Source organism: Pan troglodytes, chromosome 14 (assembly GCF_028858775.2).
Source record: "Pan troglodytes isolate AG18354 chromosome 14, NHGRI_mPanTro3-v2.0_pri, whole genome shotgun sequence".
In the NCBI taxonomy this organism is placed as follows: Eukaryota; Metazoa; Chordata; class Mammalia; order Primates; family Hominidae; genus Pan; species Pan troglodytes.
In genome coordinates this window covers 104,318,453-104,340,235 of record NC_072412.2, presented here as the reverse complement: position 1 = coordinate 104,340,235, position 21,783 = coordinate 104,318,453, and the positions used below count along the sequence as shown (strand labels likewise).

The 21,783-nt window shown below is 43.8% G+C and overlaps 1 protein-coding gene across 1 annotated transcript in view; it reads left to right on the top strand.

Annotated features, from left to right (window-relative positions):
• The window catches only part of SLC15A1 (solute carrier family 15 member 1), a 70,472-nt gene that overhangs the window by 24,561 nt on the left and 24,128 nt on the right, over nt 1-21,783 (top strand). The window contains exons 2-15 of the mRNA XM_522705.8: nt 2,944-2,960; nt 3,354-3,435; nt 3,539-3,680; nt 5,772-5,891; nt 7,901-8,000; nt 8,219-8,309; nt 10,484-10,567; nt 13,820-13,902; nt 17,187-17,273; nt 17,828-17,917; nt 19,849-19,893; nt 19,986-20,018; nt 20,100-20,188; nt 20,989-21,070. Of these exons, the coding sequence (XP_522705.5) occupies nt 2,944-2,960; nt 3,354-3,435; nt 3,539-3,680; nt 5,772-5,891; nt 7,901-8,000; nt 8,219-8,309; nt 10,484-10,567; nt 13,820-13,902; nt 17,187-17,273; nt 17,828-17,917; nt 19,849-19,893; nt 19,986-20,018; nt 20,100-20,188; nt 20,989-21,070 (1,145 nt within the window). The remainder of the gene's footprint in view (nt 1-2,943; nt 2,961-3,353; nt 3,436-3,538; nt 3,681-5,771; nt 5,892-7,900; nt 8,001-8,218; nt 8,310-10,483; nt 10,568-13,819; nt 13,903-17,186; nt 17,274-17,827; nt 17,918-19,848; nt 19,894-19,985; nt 20,019-20,099; nt 20,189-20,988; nt 21,071-21,783) is intronic.

Sequence of the window (21,783 nt, the reverse complement as noted above, 5' to 3'; positions counted from 1 at the left end):
GGAAGGAAAGAGTTGTGTGGGAAGGGCTGACGTCAGAGAAGCCGTGACTGTCACTTGAAGTGACAGTCTGAGGTGACCTTGCAGGGAGGGCACCAGAAAAACAAATACCCCAACGTTTCTTCCCTCCCTCTGATCTTCCCAGGGCTCCCTGTTGGCCAAAGGACCTGGGAGCCAGGTCGAGACCCGGGACATGGATGAGCTCCTTGCAGGTCAGCCTGGGGGCTGAAGAAGAAGGACGGTCCTGGAAGGACCCACGGGACCCACCATGCAGAGCTGGATCTGAGCACTGTGCTCTGTGACTGATAAACGGGGCCTTAGGAAACGTGTCCCACAAATACTGAATTTCCGCTCTGTGGGAAGCGGTGAGGAGGCGCTGAGGACCCTGAGGCAGTCGCGTCTCCCCCGTAACGATGCACTGAGGGCTGTGGGGTTCGCAGGACTCTTCCAGCAACCCCGCAGGGCGGAGGTCATCCTCATTTGGTTGTTCGGCTGGCCCGAAACAGATGGGCTCACCCGCCATGCAGCTGGCAGGTCCCAGCATGAGACTCGGCCGCGGGGCTGACTCCATGGCCCTCGCTCTTGGTGTATTGCCCTGGAGGCAGCCCCATCCCACGACAGGTCTCACTCGGCAGGAAACCAGGTTATTCGTGTGGAGGAATCTCTGTCCAGAACTCTAATAGGCAGGAAGAGTTGGGAACTGGGGCCCTGTGAAACCAGTACAGTGTATTTCCCCCTTAGGACAAGGACTAAAAAGAGCATCTAAAATGCCCCTTCCCCTCCCCTTCCCCTCCCCTTCCCCTCCCTTCCTTTTTTTCTTTTTTGAGACGGAGTCTCGCTCTGTTGCCCAGGCTGGAGTGCAGTGGTGCGATCTTGGCTCATTGCAACCTCCACCTCCCAGGTTCTAGCAATTCTCCTGCCTCAGCCTCCCAAGTAACTGGGATTACAGGCGTGTGCCACCATGCCCAGCTAATTTTTGTGTTTTTAGTAGAGATGGGGGTTCACCATGTTGGCGAGGCTGGTCTTGAACTCCTGACCTGAAGTGATCCACCTACCTCAGCCTCCCAAAGTGCTGGGATTACAGGTGTGAGCCACCGCGCCCAGCCTCTATTTTGAAATATACAATAAATTTTTGTTAACTGTAGTCACCGTGTTGTGCTACCAAACACCAGCTCTTATTCCTTCTACAGAACTGTGTTTTTGTATCCACTAACCTTGCTTCATTTTCCCACCTTCACCTACCCTTCCCATCCTCTGGTAACCACCATCCTACCCACTACTACCTCCATGAGATCAATTTTTTAGCTCCTATATATGAGTGAGAATATGTGATATCTATCTTCCTGTGCCTGGCTTATTTCACTTAACCTGATGTCCTCCAGTTTCATCTGTATTGCTGCAAATGACAAGATCCAATGACAACTTTCATAGAAATAGAAAAAAAATCCTAAAATTCATATACAACAACAAAAGGCCTCAAAAAGCCAAAGTCATCCTGAGCAAAAAGAATAGGGCTGGAGGTACCACCTGATGTCAAAATATACTACAAAGCTGTAGTAACCAAATCAGCATGGAAACAGACACATAGACCAATGGAACAGAAAAGAGAACCCAGGAATAAATGCATCCATTTATAGCCAACTCATTTTTGACAAAGCTGCCAAGAACAAACACTGGGAAAAGAACAGTCTAAAGAATAATTTTCCAGTGTAGTGATTCCCAAAGCACACTGCCTGGACCAGTGGCAGCACCCACACCTGGGAGCCTGTTAGAAATGCAAGCTCAAGTATCCATCTCAGGCCTACAGAATCAACAACTCCAGGAATGGGGCCCAGCTATCTGTTCTTGCAAGCCCTCTGGTGATTCTGAGGCACACTCCAGTGTGAGACCCACTGCTATGGGGTCACCAATTCCTAGATTCCTAATGGAGGTGGAGCATGTTCAGGGAGCCCTGGCAACAAAGAACTCTAATATAAGGAAATCGGGGTGAGTGAGGGGGAAGGGGATGGATGTCCTGTGGGAAACAGGGTAGTATGTGATAGACATGGATGAACACAGGGCAATGTGTTTGTGTAGGAGCAGAGTGAGGAGCTGTAAAGACTGGAGACAAGGGCACAGCTCAGCTCTTGCCAAAATTCCGGGGAGACAGAAGAGCAGGTGCTGACGGGATGGGGATGAGGCGCTCCTAGGATGCACATGGGAGAGTCCACTGGACTTGATGTGCACCGGCTCCCTTATATTCTCAGGCTGTTTCTTCCTGCTCTTCTCATTCATTCTTGTGACATAACCCCCTACCAGTGGTAGGTATTGTACAGGACGTTGAAAGTGGGGATGTTGGTGTGATGGATGGCACATGATTCTTCCGCTTGCAGAACCTGGTCCAGAAGGGAAGCAAAAATATAAACTGCCCATCATTACAGTATGGTGATGTAGGCACATCAGAGATGATTTGGGAAGGGAATATCGGTGGCAAGACTTAAATCATGGGGTGAGCCTGGCAGGCAGGGCCCAAGCCATAGGAGGTGGTGGTTGAGTGTACACAGTGTGTCAGGCTCTCAGAAGCATTTTATATTACAGAAATTTCATCCCCACCAAAACACTTGTCAGATATTGAAGAACATGCTAGAATGTGTGGATTTTATCCCGATGGGCAGCCTTTGAAGTGTTTCAGAAGGAAATGGTTTAGACCTGATTCTCTGAGCTGCTGCTTCTCAATTTTGACTGCATACGAGAATTGCCTGAGGAGCTTCTTAAAAGAAAATACAGATGCCAGGCCCCACCTCAGATAAGAAGCATGAGTCTGGGGCCGGGATCCCAGGGAGGGCTGGAGCTGTTTGGTGAATGGCCCCTCTGACCACCCTAAAAAGTCAGAGGCTCTGAGTTTAGACACAGCAAAAACTATTGTAATGGCATGACTTTAATATTGGGATTCTGTTTTTCTTTTAGGAATGTCCAAATCACACGTGAGTACCCTTTTTCCTTCTCTCCATATCTTCATCTTGTAAATTTTATCATCTGTTTTACCCCTAAGGGTTCATTCACCTAACAGATCTGTACATCTGGAACCAGTGAGGGTATGATCCCGGATTTCCATGTGAGATGTCCTCTCCTGAGGAAATGCTGTGGATAATCCTCCTCAGACTAACAATACCACTGGATGCTTTATTTCATTGCTGTCTCTATGTGGAAGGATTAGTGTAGGGAATAAAATGATTAAATGCTAGTTTCCTGCTCTAGACAGTCACTGGTAAGTTACCGAATCTGCGTTGGCTGCCTTTCATGCCACTGGTGCTCCTTTGTGGCTATGGACCAGTGGGGGGTGTATTTCAATCCTGTGCTTGTTTCTTTTTTGTCAGAGTTTCTTTGGTTATCCCCTGAGCATCTTCTTCATCGTGGTCAATGAGTTTTGCGAAAGATTTTCCTACTATGGAATGCGAGGTAACTGTATTGGCCGTTTCTCACCATTCGGGGAAGAGCGGGAGTGGCCATAACCAGTCCTAACCTTGTTTCCCCCTCCTCTTCCACCTGCCCTCTGCAAAAGCAATCCTGATTCTGTACTTCACAAATTTCATCAGCTGGGATGATAACCTGTCCACCGCCATCTACCATACGTTTGTGGCTCTGTGCTACCTGACGCCAATTCTCGGAGCTCTTATCGCCGACTCGTGGCTGGGAAAGTTTAAGTGAGTGGCTGGAAATTTCTTGTTCACAAACAAGCCAAAAAGTAAATGTAGGTTTTGTAGTTGGGAATGGTGGAATCTGGGAATGATGAATCAAAGAACAGAAACTCTTAGGAGAGGCCAGGTGTGGTATGGTTCACACCTGTAATCCCAGCACTTTGAGAGGCTGAGGCAGGAGTTTGAAACCAGCCTGGGCAACATAGTGAGACCCATCTCTACCAAAAATAAAGAAATTAGCAAGGCATAGTGGCATACACCTGTGGCCCCAGCTATTTGGGAGGCTGAGGTGGGAGGATCCGCTTGAGCCCCAGAGGTCAAGGCTGCAGTGAGCTGTGATCACATCACTGCACCCCAGCCTGGATGACAGAACAAGACCCTGTCTCAAAAACAAATTAAAAACAGAAACAAACCCTTAGGAGAGCATTTACAGCTCTGTTTCTGCTCAATATCCTGTCCCTAGAGCCTGAAACAGTGCCTGACATTTAGTGACTGCAAGCAGCATCTATAGGTTTTTGTTTTTCCCTAATGCAAACAAATGTAGCATCTTTGTCACATCTTGACACAGTAGCAGGGATACTGTCTATTATTAGTGATGTGTGAGGCATGGAGTTAAGGTCTGGGGATATGAAGAAACTCTCTAAAATACCCCCTTGGCTGCTGAGGGGCTCACGCTGCTTGAGGTCACATGGTGTGAGGTCACTAAGGAGAGAAGTCACCCAGCCCTCCAGGAAGGGCTCCACGAGCACACCCAGTGGGATGTTGTCAGGAAAGTTTTCCTGGGACTTAATGAAGAAGGAAGTAGAGGCTCTTCCAGGCCAAAGGAATGACATGGGCTGTCTTAGTCCGCTTGTGTTGCTATAAAGGAATACCTGAGGCTGGGGAATTTATAAAGGAGAAAGGTATATTTGGTTGATGATTCTGCTGGCTGGAAGACCAAGCATCTGATGAAAGTCTCAGGCTGCTTCCATTCATGGAGGAAGGTGAAGGAGAGCTGGCATGTGCAGAGATCACATAGCCAGAGGGGAAGTGAGAGAGAGAGAGGAGGGAAGTGTCAGGCTCTTTTCAACAACTAGCTCTTGCAGGAACTCACTCATGACCATGAGGACAGCACCAAGCCATTCATGAGGGATCTGCCCCAGTGTCCCACACACCTCCCACCAGGCCCCACTTCCAACACTGGGATCACATTTCAGCTTGAGGTTTGCAGGAGACAGATAACCAAACTGTAGCATGGACAGAAGAAAGAAGAATCACTACCTCTAAAGAATTCTACAAAAATTACCAAAGGTCTACTTCCTGGCCAAATATCATTACCAATCAGAATATAAGTAATTCTTACTGTTTAAAAATATAGGCTGGGTGCGGTGGCTGACACCTGTAATCCCAGCACTTTGGGAGGCCAAGGCGGGTGGATCACAAGGTCAGGAGATCAAGACCATCCTGGCTAATGTGGTGAAACCCCGTCTCTACTAAAAAATATAAAAAATTAGCCGGGCATGGTGGTGGGCCCCTGTAGTCCTAGCTACTCGGGAGGCCAAGGCAGGAGAATGGCATGAACCCAGGAGGCAGATCTTTCCTCTCTCCTGGCCCTCTGGCCAAAATTTTGTTAATTTTTTTTTTAAGAGACAGGATCTCGCTCTGTCAGCCAGTCTGGAGTGCAGTAGTGCAATCCTGGCTCACTGCAGCTTCAACCTCCTGGACTCAAGTGATCCTCCCACCTCAGCCTCCTGAGCAGCTGGGACCACAGGCATGCACCACCACACCTGGCTAATTTTTTATTTTTTTGTTGAGATGGGGTCTTGCTATGTTGCCCAGGCTGGTGTCGAACTCCTGAGCTCAAGCAGTCCTCCTGCTTTGGCCTCCCAAAGTGCTGGGATTACAGGCATGAGCCACCATGCCTAGCTCAAAACTTTGTTCTATTCTTTTTGCCCATGTGACTTCCTGAGAGTTAACAGTGTTACTCAAGTTCAAGAAATAAGTGTATTCAGGATTGGGCTCTTGAAAGCTTTCAAGGAGGGGGTCTTTTGTGGTGGAGTCAGAAGTGGACGGCTATTGTGCAATTAACTCGGATTCTCTTAATCTTTGGAAACACAGGACCATTGTGTCGCTCTCCATTGTCTACACGATTGGACAAGCAGTCATCTCAGTAAGCTCCATTAATGATCTCACAGACCACAACCATGATGGCACCCCCGACAGCCTTCCTGTGCACGTGTGAGTTGGTGCTCACTGCTGCCCCCATCACCCTCCCACCTTGTGCTCATTTGATGCCTTAAGTCTTCGTCTTTTTCCTTGAACTTCACTGAGAGCATAAGGAGGTTTTTCCTCCCCCTTGGGCAGCATGGAGAAGGCTGTCAAATAGATTGAGCTGGGTCTTCAGGATGTCACCACCCTAACAGTTGTCTAGAGGCATTGCTCACTCTGAGGCTCAGCTGTCATGGGCCGTCGTATCCCATGTGAGGTACAGTCAGTGCGCAGGGGATTCATGTTGGTCTTGACCTACCCTGGAGGGATATAAAGTCCCACAAACCTTGATCCTTCACACCGCCAGGTGTCCTCAGGACTCCAGGACCTTTGGTTTTCTGTCGTGTACCACACTTCTGCCTATTTTTCAATAATCCCGTTTCATAAATGTTTGTTCCAGCCGTTTGTGCTGGGCTCTGGATGGCAGGTGTTATTGATAAATGCTTATGTGCTGGATTAGTCTTGCTTCACTGCAGTCTGGCCTAGTAGACTAGTTGTAGAGATTTATTTAGTTTCCTGTTTTTGTGCTTCAGTTCCTTGATCTATAAGTAAACTATCTAATGAGCTGGGAGAGAAGAATAGAAACTCAAATTAGTATCGGCAATCCCCGCACTGCTGGCTTATCAGTTGATCAGACTGCTGTCCAGACTGGATCTCTTGATGCAACACTCTTGGTGCCCAGAGGGAACTGTGTCGGTGGAGGGAGTGGCTGTGAGCCCTCCCACAGAGCAGCTCTGTGGCCTTGGGAAGGTGCTCTTCTCTGCGCCTCAGTTTTCTAATCTGTAATATCAGTTAAGAACATGGACTTTGGAGCCAGATTCTGGTTGTGCCCTTTCCTAGTTGTGTGAGCTTGAGCAAGTTTCTTAACCTCTGTGCCTCAGTTTCCTTGGTTGTAATAGTACCTACTTCGTGTAGGACTGTTGTGGGTTAATCCAAGTAAAGCACCTAGAACACTGCCTGACAAGTGATCAGTGCTCAAGAAATCTTAGCTTTTCATTTTTCATTTCATGGAGTTCGTATCGGAGCACACCTAAAATTCTCACAAGAGTAAATTGTATATAATATTCAGTTGGCTGTGTTTTTGTTGTCTTTTAAAATGCTTAGATTGACAACATTAAATGCAAGTTGTATTAAGAAGCAGACAAGATTAAAGGGGTGATTTGGCCAGCCAATTCAGGAAGATTGGTTCAGGAAGCATGATTTTTAAAGAATTCTTTACCTGTGCAATATTTTCCTTGACTTTATCTGTCTCATAAAATTTTTTAAGTGTTTAAAAGCAACATTAGCAACCAAGAAGATATGGGATACATGCCTATAAAACCAGAAATTTGTAGTACCTACCTGTAAATTTAATAAAACTACAAAGTGAGGGTCAATAAATGCTATGAATTTTTTTTTCAACTCAGGAGTTAAAATACTTAGCAATAACCTAGAAAATACAAGAGTAAATTAAATAACCCTTAATCCCACCATCTAGACATGACAATAGATCTTTTAGTCTATTTCCTTCCAGTTTTCTGTACCTTGTAAACAAACTGAGATCATACTACCTAACCTGATATTCTGCTTTGCAATGAAATCATGTTTTCCAATGTTACTTAATGACTATTATGAGTCGGTTATGACTGTACCAGACACAATGCTTATATTTGTTCAATAACATTTCATTTATCCTCTCTTTTACTGGAAACAATAAAGCTACAAAAGAACCCCAAACCTAAGGCTTTGCTCAGCTCGCGAGCTACTGTTTTATGTTTTCCGGATGGTAAATTATTAGATGGGGGCAGGAGTTTGAAGGCCCATGAGTTCAAGTTTGCATTTGACTATCACGCTGCATTCCTGTGAGCTGGCTTCTCGTGAGATTGTCTTCTTCTCTATGTGTGTCACTATGCCAGGCCCACTGAGGGAAACTGGGGAAAAGAGAGGGCTTCTACTTGCTAGGATCTGCCGTGTTGGCCCTAACACCCTGTCTTTCCCAGGGTGCTGTCCATGATCGGCCTGGCCCTGATAGCTCTCGGGACTGGAGGAATCAAACCCTGCGTGTCTGCGTTTGGTGGAGATCAGTTTGAAGAGGGCCAGGTAAGAGTAGGGGCCTCCCCAGAGCCCACATGAATGAACTACACATCCAGGAGTCAGAGGCCATGGGCACAAAGTCTGTTCTCCATCGGATTCTTTTTAAGTACATTAGAAAGTAAGATACCAACCAAAACTAAGTTAGTAGTAAAATGAGATCATCAGCTCCCTCTGCTCAGTTGATTGATAGCCAAAGTCATCTTACTTTCTCCTTTTCATTGCAGGAGAAACAAAGAAACAGATTTTTTTCCATCTTTTACTTGGCTATTAATGCTGGAAGTTTGCTTTCCACGATCATCACACCCATGCTCAGAGGTAAGAGATACCTGAAAGGAACTTCTGTTGGTCTTTTTTTAGTAAGGCTAAGGCCGTGTCTTCTTCGTTTTGTTCTGTTCTTCCCTTCTGCCCTGTTTTCTAGCTGTCAGCTACATGCTGGGATGCACGTTGGAATCTGGAGTAAGTGCTTCCTTCCCTGTGAGTTTCACCTCCTATTCGTCTTATTTAAATCCCTTATCCCAGTGACCACTGGAGAGTCTAAGCCATCCTTAGCATGGGCATCCATCTTCCTAAACTGTTATTCATGCAAAGTCGTGCTCATGGTAAGAGGTAAGAGGCAAGAGAGGTGCCTTGGAAGCCAAGCTGGTGGCCGTAGCTGCCATTTTAGCCTTCAAGCTTTGCTCCCCAGTGATATTTCTATGACTTAGGAAGAGTTTACTGGGCAAAATTGTATTGATTTTTTGTTTGTTTTGTTTTGTTTTTAGAAGGAGTCTTGCTCTGTCACCCACACTGGAGCGCAGTGGCGTGATCTTGGCTCACTGCAACCTCCACCTCCTGGGTTCAAGCAATTCTCCTGCCTCAGCCTCCTGAGTAGGTGGGACGACAGGCGCCTGCCACCATGCCCGGATAATTTTTTTTGTATTTTTAGTAGAGATGGGATTTCACCATGTTAGCCAGGATGGTCTCGATCTCCTGCCCTCGTGATCTGCCTGCCTTGGCCTCCCAAAGTGCTGGGATTACAGGTGTGAGCCACCACGCCTGGCTAAGGCAAAGTTTTTTTCTTTGCTTTCCCATCATCTCAAGTATTTCCAAAAGAACTGCTCAGATAAAGAGAATGGGACAGTGTCAGTAACTATCAGAGGTCTGTGCTTGCTAATGCTCCATTGAGAGTTTGTGAATTTCCCACGTGGAAGGGAATATGTGGTGTTACTGGTGACAAACTAACAAGACCATCCTGTCCACATTTGAATCAGATTAGATTATGAAATAAAGATTTCAGGGGGATTTATGTATTCCTCCGCAGCATAGTGGTTTGAAGATGACAGACAATTAAACCCCATTCCAACTTGTTTTATTTTTTGTTTTTTTCCAACTTGTTTTGTATAAAAATGTAACAGCTTTTATTTGTGTGTCCTGTTCGCTCACCTCTCCCACCTCTATGTTCTACTAGAGGGTGCATGTTTAAATTATAGAATCTGTTAAAGGATAATTTTTTAAAAGGAAATTCATGACTCTCTTACAAATATAAAGTGAATATGTGACAAAAATTTTATGTAACTTGTTAATTAGTTGATAATGAATCAGTTCAAATAAAGATTTGACTAACAAATTTCTATTCTTTATAGGGGGAAAATTATTTTTTGCCATGAACAGGAAACATTTGCATGAGTGTCACTTCTGCTAGTTAACTTCTCTCTCTCCCGAATTGTGAGATAGCTGAACCAAAGCAAAACCCTGATAGCATCAGATCATGCCTGGAGGCGCCAGCATTCTATAGAAAGGATTTCCAGGAATCTCTATGACTGCTTACAAAGGCTTACTTGTAAAATAATTTCTATTTATTTATTATAAATATATATATAAATCCTGGGATTTCAAAGCTAAAATAGCTGTTGGTCAGAGGTTGCCAAACAGTGGCCCATGGGCCGAATCCAGAAATCTGGGCAAGACCATTCATTGATGTATTGTCTACAGTTGATTTCCCCTGCAAAGGTGGGGTTAAGTAGTTGACAGAGACCAATGGTTCACAAAGCCTGAAATATTTACTGCTGGGCCCTTCACAGAAAAGTGTGCCAACCCCTGCCCTAGGTCATCGAATTGCTACCTGATTGGCATGAATTCAGGAACAGATAATATTGATTTTCCAGTGTACTTTTGATTTACTGAGTCCCATATAATCAAGTTAGTGTATCCAGGTCATCTTTATCTCCCCCGTAAAGAAAATCCACAGAACCAAGAGGGGGCCACTGATTTTGGCCAAGCCGGGAACACCCATCTATTTAGGGGCTGAGATTAGAACTGGTTTCCATCTCCTGCTCCTCCTGCTTCACTGCTGCTTTACTTAGCTGGCAATTATGTCAGTGAGGCAAATGGATGTGTCTAGAACAGTACGTGAAAGCAATATGCAATTATCAGTGAGAGATCTTTACAAATGGGAACTATATGCTCATTACCAATGCCATAACAATTTTAATCTTGTCATTTCTCCCCAGTTCAACAATGTGGAATTCACAGTAAACAAGCTTGTTACCCACTGGCCTTTGGGGTTCCTGCTGCTCTCATGGCTGTAGCCCTGAGTAAGTGGAAATCAGTTGAATTAATAGAAGCCTAGGACCAGGTCAGGCCCTACGTGAATGATTGTGACTAATTTTTTAAAGTGCATGTAACAAGTGGCAACAAAAAGTAGTGAGAATAATTGGCATCAGATGTTAAACATGCTCTAAGTATTCAAAGAAAGTAGGATTGGCACATCAATTCCGAGGGAATAGAATCAGAAAAAGAATTACAGGAAAAGGAACCAACTGAGTTGGTCATTGAAAGGTGTAATACTATTTAGGCAGATTAAGATGAAGGTGAGAGAGGCCCAGCATGGTCACTCATGCCCATAATCCCAGCACTTTGGGAGGCCAAGGCAGGGGGATCCGTTGAGTTTAAGACCAACCTGGAGTTCAAGACCAGCCTAGGCAACAGAGAGAGACCCTACCTCTAAAACAAACAAACAAAAAGACAGAGTCTTGCTCTTGTCACCCAGGCTGGAGTGCAGTGGTGTGATTTCAGCTCACTGCAACCTCCGCCTCCTGGGTTCAAGCGATTCTCCTGGCTCTGCCTCCCAAGTAGTTGAGATTACAGGCACCGGCCACCACATATTTTTTATTGTTAGTAGTAACAGGGTTTCACCATGCTGGCCAGGCTGGTCTCGAACACCTGACCTCAGGTGATCCACCCACCTCAGCCTCCCAAAGTGCTGGGATTACAGGCATGAGACACAACACCTAGCTGGTTTTTTTGTTGTTGTTTTTGTTTGTTTGTTTTGCTTGTTTTTTTAATTAGCTGGGTGCTGTGGCTTATACCTGTAGTCCCAGCTACTCTGGAAGCTTAAGTGGAAGGATTGCTTGAGCCTGGGAGGTCGAGGCTGCAGTGAGCCATGATTGCACCACAACACTGCAACCTGGATGACAGAGCAAGACCCTGTCTCAAAAAAAAAAAAAAAGATGAAGGTGATAGAATCTGCTGGATTAGCTGAACCCAAGGCTAAAAGCTTTTGTTGTTGTCAACATGTACGTATCTATAATTTGCTTGAAGAAATGGCAACCTGGTTCAGTTGCCATTGAAACACTCCAATGAACGTCTACATTTCCATAATTGATTAGGTTGGTGCCAAAGTAATTGCAGCTCTTGCCATTAAAAGTAATGGCAAAAACCGCAATAACTTTTGCACCAAACTAGTATCACCTCCCCCCGCCCCCCATATGTTTCTACTAGAATTCTTTCCCACTGGACAGAACATATATGTCTATTCGAGGCATTCATTGGCACATTAGTTCTTGGCATTGGCTTTTAGGAAAGGTGGCGTTTTCTACATGGGATGCTTGGATGTGAAAAGTGGCCAAGAACGGTGCAAAAAGAAAACAGCCCAGCGGCCACCTCAACTCTTCAGAGCCCCTTCTCCCACTCAAATGAGGTTGTCATCAGCTTTGCTCAGCTGACAGTCACGTCTCTCTCTCCAATTTTTGTTTTCAGATCTTAGTAGTGCATGGAATAGGACCATTTTCAATCTCTTTTGCTCACAGTGTAGCAATTTAGCTTTCCCCTTTCATTTAGGTGAGAGCTCAGTATTCTCCTCTTTTTAATGTCTCTTTTCTTCCATGGTTCTTCCCATACTGCCACCGTCCCCTAGCAGGCTCATTGATACCTCCTCCTCTCTAATTCTTGGCAGGAGACAGAGAGCATTTCCAAAAGTCTTGCTTTACACCAGACACTGTATTAAGCACGTTAGGTACATTGTTATCTCATCTGTACAAGTCATTCCTCTATCAAAGATTATGCTTTTTCTTCTGGAGGAATTGAGAACAGGCCAAATTCGATGTGTCAACACTGCCTCTAGAAATTCCTATGCTTGAATTAGGTTTCAGTTAATCAGAAGCTTAAAGATTAAATATTAGTGGTAAAAGAAAACAGACTCAATCTCTTGGACATCTTTACCATCCATGTCTGCATTCAGAAATGTTGACATTGGGCAAGAATATAAGTAAACATCTCTTTTATCAGCTATAAAGAGCATCTATAGTATAGGCACATACTTGGAGCTAGCACCTGTCAAAAATCTCAGACCCTCTTAATTGAGAAAAATAAGTAGAATTCAAGCTATCGGTGTTTTTAAATTATTGAACTGTGGTATTGGATAATCAGAAATCCTAGTATATGGACTATGTTTTCAGATCTACTTGCAACAATGCTTTAAATTTTTAAAAATTTTTTAATAAGATGATAGAGATAGGATCTCATTATGTTGCCCAGGCTGCTCTTGAACTACTGGTCTCAAGTGATCCTCCTGCCTTGGCCTCCCAAAATGCTGGGATTACAGACATGAGCTGCCACACTCAGCCCCAGAATGGTTTTTTTCTAAGTTATTTTCACAACATGACTTGCCAAAAAGGTCCGTGGAAGAATGACCTCATTGAAAAGGTGCTTCTAACTTTTGTAAAACTGTAGCTGCAGATGCAATTAATTTTAACTGCTTCTGTACAGTGACCACAGAAAAAATTTCTGCCACATATGATTAAGATTAATTCTTTTTTCCTGAATATTAAAAAGAGAAAGAAAAAGGTTTCTCTTCCCATTGCATTCAGAAGATTACAGCTCCATTTATTTTTATTTTTATTATTTTGATATGGAGTTTCACTCTGTCACCGAGACTGGAGTGCAGTGACACGATCTCATTTCACTGCAGCCTCCACCTCCTGGGTTCAAGCAATTCTCCTGCCTCAGCCTCCCGAGTAGCTGGGATTACAGGTGCCCATCACCACACCCAGCTAATTTTTGTGTTTTTAGTAGAGACGGGTTTTCACCATGTTGGTCAGGCTGGTCTCAAACTCCTGACCTCAAGTGATCCGCCCACCTCGGCCTCTCAAAGTACTGGGATTGCAGGCTTGAGCCACCGCGCCTGGCCCCATTTATTGTCTTAGTAGAATAGTACATTAATGTGTTATATGAAAGTACTGATTCCTTTTGTCTCCCTTTAAATAGAGATAGAACTTGTGCTTAAATAGCTGTGTGAGTGTACGTGAGCTACCTTAAGCTATGGGAAGTAGATGATATTAGGCTTACAGGTTGCATATTAGAACACAAACCTAACGTTACTCAGAGGTTTTTGTGGATTGTGAGAGTTAAAAGCACTTTCTAAACTGTGAGGTTGGAAGGTAAACCCATTCCATAAGTAATCCCATTATCCCAAAACAAAGTTATAACTCAAATAAAGGCGCATCTCTCTAGGCCACAGGGCGCTCGGTCACATGCTTTGCTGACATGTCTTCTTCTGCCCTATCTAGTTGTGTTTGTCCTTGGCAGTGGGATGTACAAGAAGTTCAAGCCACAGGGCAACATCATGGGTAAAGTGGCCAAGTGCATCGGTGTAAGTATCTCAGCTGCTCTTTCTCAAGGCTATTTAACCACCTCAGAACCTTCTACTTTCTTTAAATTAAAATTTAAGCTTTGACTTTCCTTTAAATATATTTTTAGTGTTCTTAACTGTTTCAGTAGCTTCTTCTAAATGGAAAAAGACACAAACAGAACTTAATAAGGGAAGAATAGAAATGGCTCTTGAGCTTATAAAATAAGATCAATGGTCAAAGAAAAGCAAATCAAAGTGACTCTTCATCTGTCAAAATGGCAGAACAGTGCTTGAGGTTTGTCAGGGAGCAGTGAATCAAAAATGGGGAGGCTCAATTTGGCAATGTGTAGCAAGAGTCTCAGGTGTTCAGTTGCTTCAAGTCAGTCATGCTGCTTTCAAGAATTAAGAGTAAGAAAATAGGCTAGGCACTGTGGCTCATGCCCGTAGTCCCAGCACTTTGGGAGGCCTAGGCGGGCGGATCACTTGATCAGGAGTTCGAGGCCAGCCTGGCCAACATGGCAAAACCCTGTCTATACTAAAAATACAAAAATTAGCCAGGCATGGTGGCGGGTGCCTGTAATCCCAGCTACTCGGGAGGGTGAGGCAGGAGAATTGCTTGAACCTGGGAGGCAGAGGTTGCAGTGAGCCGAGATTGTGCCGTTGCACTCCAGCCTGGGCGACAGAGGGAGACTCCGTCTCAAAACAAAACTAGAGTAAGAAAAAAATATTTAAAAAGTGAACACAGACTCATGTACAAAGATTATCATTGTAATACTTATAATAGCAAAAATGTAAGCCCACACATTGCTGCAAATAGGAAGACCGTGCTGAACTTACAGTTCATCTCTGGCGTAGCACGCAGCCGGGAGCAGTCTTGTTTTTAAGGAATATGTAGTAATAGGAATGTGCACAATATGGTTTCTTCCATAAGTACCTCCATAGTATATGCATATACACATACATTTATGGGTGGGAAATAAATGTTGAGAGTAGAATCCTTAGATAAGGGAATCAAATGATTTTTTTCCTTATACACTCCCCATTTTTTTAGTGAACATACTGTATATGTTGTATAACTGGAGGTAAATGTGTCATTTATTTAAAAAAATCACATGTGTGAATCTTGTGGATGAAAAGGCAGCCTTAAGATAGTTTTAGATCACTTACTTTATCTTACCTAGCCTTATTGCATTAGATTATTGTATTATATTTCATTTCTTTTTTTTTTTTTTTTTTTTTTTGAGATGGAGTCTTGCTCTGTCGCCCAGGCTGGAGGGCAGTGGTGCACTCAGCTCACTGCAACCTCTGCCTCCCAGTTCAAGCGATTCTCCTGCCTCGGCCTACCAAGTAGCTGGGACTATAGGCACACACCACCACACCTGGCTAAGTTTTCCATTTCTGTAGAGACAGGGTTTGCCATGTTGGCCAGGCTGGTCTCAAACCCCTGACCTCAGGTGATCTGCCCGCCTCAGCCTCCCAAAGTGCTGGGATTATTGTATTATATTTCAATTGTATTGTACTATTAGATTGTTGTATTGTGTTGTATTTCACTTTCTGAAATAAATGTGCCCTCTCCCTGTCAAAAAAATCCCTTCAAGGGCAGCTATACTCTTTTCTTCTCACATTAGACCTGTTCCCACCAAAAAGCTTTTTCCAAGCAAAGAGGGGACCTTGCCAATTACCAGTCCAAGTCCTTCCTTAACAAGTCATTGACAACTTAGTTCAAACTCCAGAAGAACAACTTCAAGCTATTTAGGGTCATGAGAACTATATTGCGAAGTATCCTAAAGTCAGCCTGTAGCTTTGACTTACTTTTCTTTTTTTTTTTTTCCTTTTTGAGACAGAGTCTCACTCTGACACCCAGGCTAGAGTGTAGTAGCACGATCTCGGCTCGCTGCAACCTCCATCTCCCAGATTCAAGCAATTCTCCTGCCTCCGCCTCAGCCTCCCAAATAGCAGAGACTATAGACGTACACTACCATGCCCAGCTAATTTTTGTATTTTTAGTAGAGACGGGGTTTTGCTATGTTGGCTAGGATGGTCTTGAACTCCTGGTCTCAAGTGATCCGCCCACCTCAGCCTCCCGAAGTGCTGGGATTACAGGTGTGAGCCACTGCGCCTGGCCAACTTACTGCCTTTCGATCGTGCTCATGCCTCCAGCCTCCACCAGCCTCACCTCTTGCTGTGTCATTGCAAATGCACTTTGCTCTTCCCAAAGGCCTTTTTCCTAAACAACACTAACAAGGAATCTTAGTGGCCCCTAATTTTATGATGGGTGGGCCATCGTATTTTTCTGACCTGTGTTATTATATCTTAAAATATGTTTCCCTATAGCCTTAATTTTTTAATAAATGTATTTCTCTGTAGTGTGTTCTTACTCTTAAAAACTAATAGTTCAGTTATTGGAAGGATTTTAAGTATGTTTGAAACAACTTAGTGTGTAAATCTGGTTTTTCAAACACAAACTTTATAAAACCTAAATACAGATCAAGTATTTCTAATAAAAATCTAGCATCCAAATTGAGATATGCTGGCCAGGCATGGTGGCTCATGCCACTCCAGCACTTTGGGAGGCTGAGGCGAGTGGATCGCCTGAGCTCAGGAATTTGAGACCAGCCTGGACAAAATGGCAAAACCCTGTCTCCATTAAAAAAAAAATTAAAACATTAGCCAGGCATGGTGGTACATACCCGTGATCCCAGCTACTTGGGAGGCCGAGCTGAGAGGATCATTTGAGTCTGGGAGGTCAAGGCTCCAGTAAGCCAAGACAGTGCCACTGTATTTCAGCCTAGGCGACAGAGCAAGACCTTGTCTCAAAAACAAACAAACAAATAAACTGAGATTATGTCATAAGTGTAAAATATTCTCTGGATTTTCAAGACAATATGGAAGAAGAAGGTAAAAATTCTTATTAATTTTTAAATATTGATTACCTATTAAAATCTTAGTGGAGTTTATCATGTTATATAAATGTATGTACAATGAATTTCACCTGTTTCACTTTTTAAGCTGGCTACTAGAAAACTTAAATTGCAAACACGTGTTGTATTTCTATTGGGCGTGCTTCTCTAGAGGATCTGGAGAGTAAAGTGGACACAGCTTAATTCTGTTCACCCCAACTCAAATGCTCTCAGTTGGAAAGAGACTATTAATAGAAATAAGTGCTCATATACTAGTAGATACAATTGTATATTTTGTTTTTCTCACACGTATATTTTTCTACTAAAGGTAGTTTAATTGAAATGTGCTTCCCTGACAAAGTTGTTGGTCCTGTTTTGAAATTTGATTTTTCTTCCTTCCTTCAGTTTGCCATCAAAAATAGATTTAGGCATCGGAGTAAGGCATTTCCCAAGAGGGAGCACTGGCTGGACTGGGCTAAAGAGAAATACGATGTAAGTAACGGTCATTGCTACAATGACCCTGATTCCCGCAGGAAGTGAACACTCAAAAATCTCAATTCAGACTAAGGTTACATGGACAAAATGATCAGTGATACCTTCCTAAACTTTACAGCATATTAAATAAAACTATGCATGAGTGCATTTTTTTAATTGAAAGAACTTGATAAATAGATCTGGAAATAATATTACCTTTTCATAGTTTTTCATTTGGTATAATCTGGCATTAATTATATGTAATTGGGATCACATAACCTTAGTTTGAATATAGGAGAGTCAAGAGGTGGTGACGGCGGTGGTGGGATTTACATTTAGTAAATTCACGTAATTTACCTCCTAAATAGATGTTTTCACTCATATTTTAAATAGTTTAGATATTTTCGATTTTCTAAAGAAAACTGCGGCAGTATGTTTTGGATTAATCACCTCCCAGCTTGCCTCTAGATGCAAATATCTGTGTCTCCACTGAAATCAGCAGCACCTGTAAGCCGTGAGTGGCACAGGACACAGGGTGTGGCTGATTTGTCCCTTCCCCACTCCAACTACAGGAGCGGCTCATCTCCCAAATTAAGATGGTTACGAGGGTGATGTTCCTGTATATTCCACTCCCAATGTTCTGGGCCTTGTTTGACCAGCAGGTAATGTGAAACTCTGCTTGCGCTCCTCTTCACGGAGCCAACGTACATCCTGCACTGCCAGGTACCAAGGCTCACTTTGTATTTCACATCTAAAAAGGTCTCCTCCAGTTTCTTATTTATATTTCACTTGTTTAATTGTTAGATCACATTGAGTTTATTGTAAAAAACAAAACAAAACAAAACAAAAAGCAATTCTAGGTAGTTCTATCCACATTTCTGTTGCTAACAATGAAGACAATTACATGAGGTCCAGTCAAGTAGCCTTGGGAAAGATTTCATCCAGCACTCTTCCAATCAAAACTGAGAGTCAAGAGTTTGTTTTCCTACCAATACAGCGTGGTAACAAGATACATTGCCTTTTATGGAGCCCATACATAAATGGAGAGGGACTTGATCTCTTCCACTGTAAGATGGAATGCTTGGGCTGGAAGTACCATCCTGGGGTGAAAAATGACTCCTCTCCAAGCAGGGACCTACAACCTGGCAGGTGACCTGTTGTCTCTTTCTACCACAGCCCTAAGACACATACCCAGGAATTTTTCACAATTGTGTTAGGCAACTCAGTGCATGGGGCTCAGTAACCAAAGCAATTGGAAAGTGTTTGTTTTTAAAGATCAATCCTGGTTTACAGAATGAAAAAATAGCTATTGTTTCTCTTAGGAAATGGAGCTAAAAAAAATATATGAACACATGTGGTTTGAGCAGGGAGGATGATGATAGGGATAAGCCATTGCTTGGGAGAAATGTGAGTGTACACATTCATCTCCTCATTTTAAGTAGGAGATTGAGATGTGTCAGACAGACCCGGGAGGCAGCGCTGCATGCGGACAGGAGCCGGTCACTGGAAACACACTCCTCACCTGGTAGCTGTGAGACTTGAGTCACTGTAATAACCCTTAACAATTTCCAAAGGGTGCTAATCACCCTCCGCAAGGCTGTGAGGGTCCAGTGTGAGAATATCCATAAGGTACTCAGTGACTGGCCTGTATGAAGAACTCAAACAGGGGTAGAGTTCTTTTTTTTTTTTTTTTTTTGAGACAAGACTCTCACTCTGTCGCCCAAGCTGGAGTACAGTGCCACTATCTTGGCTCACTGCAACCTCCACTTCCCAAGTTCAAGCGATTCTCCTGCCTCTGCCTCCTGAGCAGCTGAGATGACAGGCACCTGCCACCACATCTGGCTAATTTTTAGTAGAGATGGGGTTTTGCTGTGTTGACCAGGCTGGTCTCCAACTCCTAACCTCAGGTGATCCACGTGCCTCGGCCCCCCAAAGCGCTGGGATTATAGGTGTGAGCCACTGCACCTGGCCAATTTCCTGACTTTCTGTGATGTCTTTCTAGTGGAGTTGATGGATTCATACAGAAGCATTTACATGTTTAGTCTTCCACAGACATAATCATATTTACCTGTACAGTCCTGGGCCCTCTTTCACTGTGAAATAGGTTGACTGTAAAGGGGCTGCCCAGGTATAAATCCACCACTCTCTTGATGGAGATCTAGGTGCAGCCAGCCTAGACTGTCAAAATGACTGTTAACAATAATATTTTTGAATCTTGGATGGCAGTGAATATGGACCATCTGCAACATACACAGCTGCTTTTACCTTGCAGACAATGCCATGCTTTCCAACGAGCCTCAGAAATGCATTTTTGTATTTCCTAGGGATAGCTTCATCTCAGGGTACTGCTTTGTGCAGCTTCAGGAGGGGTTGGAGCACTCCATATTGTGTTCACTCGTACACTAGAAATGCAACTGGTTTCTTTTGACCTAGTATTATAATAGAGCTGGGAGATTAACTTGATGTTTAAAACAACTTTAAATCCCATAACATGTCAGACCTCATTCCTGATTTGGAAAAGACTCACCATTGACTTGTAAAATTTAAAAAACCCACATCCCCAAATAATACAGCAAGTGTATTCATTTTTAAGGGCTCCAGGTGGACACTGCAGGCAACAACTATGTCCGGGAAAATCGTAAGTTTGACTCCTTTGTTTTAGTTTCTTTGTCCCCTTTCTTCTTCCCTTTCATGACATTTTTCACTGAGATTGTTTTCCTCTCTTTTTAGGGAGCTCTTGAAATTCAGCCCGATCAGATGCAGGTAGAAGACATGTAAGTTGCTTTCAGGGATCAGAGTCGTCTTTGAGACAAGCTTAACATTTCTCCTCCACTTCCTCTGCAGACCGTGAACGCCATCCTGATCGTGATCATGGTCCCGATCTTCGATGCTGTGCTGTACCCTCTCATTGCAAAATGTGGCTTCAATTTCACGTAGGTGATGGGTGGGTTGGGTTGGTTGAGGCTCCCTTGGTCCCAGGGCTTTACAGATGGGCTGCGCTCAGCCTGCAGCCCTTCCCGCAACCTCGCCTAGAGGATAGGGTTTTGAAGAATGAAGAAAACAAATGTTCGTGTGCTGTTTCTGAAAATGTTCTTTAAAATAAAAATGCTATGATTGACAGCCTGAAAAGGCCTTTAATCAAGGCTTTCTTCTCTACGCAGATGATAGGAATGGTCATTGTAATCTGGAGTATCACCTGAACCATAGTTTCTAGAAATTAATGTAAATATACAGGCCAGGCACAGTGGCTCACGCCTGTAATTCCAGAACTTTGGGAGGCCAAGGCAGGCAGACCGTTTGAGGTCAGGAGTTTGAGACCATCCTGGCCAACATGGCAAATCCCCATCTCTACTAAAAATACGAAAAATAAGCTGGGTGTGGTGGCACTCACCTGTAATCCCAGCTACTCTGGAGGCTGAGGCATGAGAATTGCTTGAAGCTAGGAGGCAGAGGTTGCAGTGAGCTGAGATTGTGCCACTGCACTCCAGCCGGGGTGACAGAAAGAGACTCTGTCTCAAAAAAAAAAAAAAAAAGTAAATATGCAAACAAGAAGCTATATTCCACTTATCCTCCTTGAATCCTCATGAATCCATGACCAAGACGGGGAGAGGTGCTTTCAAGCCCATGTTTTTGGAAGGAATTTAGTTTTGTTGGGGGGATGGTGGGGGTGGGGGTTTAGCTTAGCTCATCTGTGTGAAACTGGTTGAGAGTCACTCTTCTCTTGTGCCATCAGCTCCTTGAAGAAGATGACAGTTGGCATGTTCCTGGCCTCCATGGCCTTTGTGGTGGCTGCCATCGTGCAGGTGGAAATCGATGTGAGTTGTCCCCTGGTTCTCCCATGTCCTTTCCTGGTGGATTTAGGTGGAGCGTTCAGAATCTTCTTTCTTCAGCATGAAGGGGATTAGGGGAGGCCAAGGTCTTTCTCTGTAAACTGAGCCCTGGAGCTGTGGGCAGTGGGAGGCACCATGGGTGTGAGGGTAAAGTGGGTGGGCTTCAGCAGGGGAAAAAGGCTTACATAAGTAGCTTGCATTTATAATACAGTTTTTATAATGGAAAAGAAGTTTACAGAATGTGTTCCTTCACAATCTGAACTCCAAGGGGATCTGGTTAAAAGAAGTTCATCACTTACAAACAAGCATCACTTCAAATGTGTGTAAATGGTCTTTTTGATGTGAGAATGTATTTTGAATTCTAGTGTTTCTAAAAAGGATTGGTTTCTAAGTTAATCCACACATCTATTGGACTCGCAGTGGGCTAAACTAGACTCCTAATGCTGGTAGTCTGAGATCAGCTCCTAGAAACAGGGCTATGTGGTGGGTAAGAGTCTCTTCCCTCTCCCCACCATTCCCCACCACTTCCTCCCTCTCTTTGCCTCTCTCTCTCTGTCTTTCTCTCGTTCCTTCCCTCCCCCCCCTTTTAATATCTTTGTTTATATTTTTAAGTGAAAGCAAGTTTATTAAGAAAGTAGAGGAATAAAGACTGGCTACTCCACAGGCAGAGCAGCTCTTTTAATATCTTTAAATTTTAA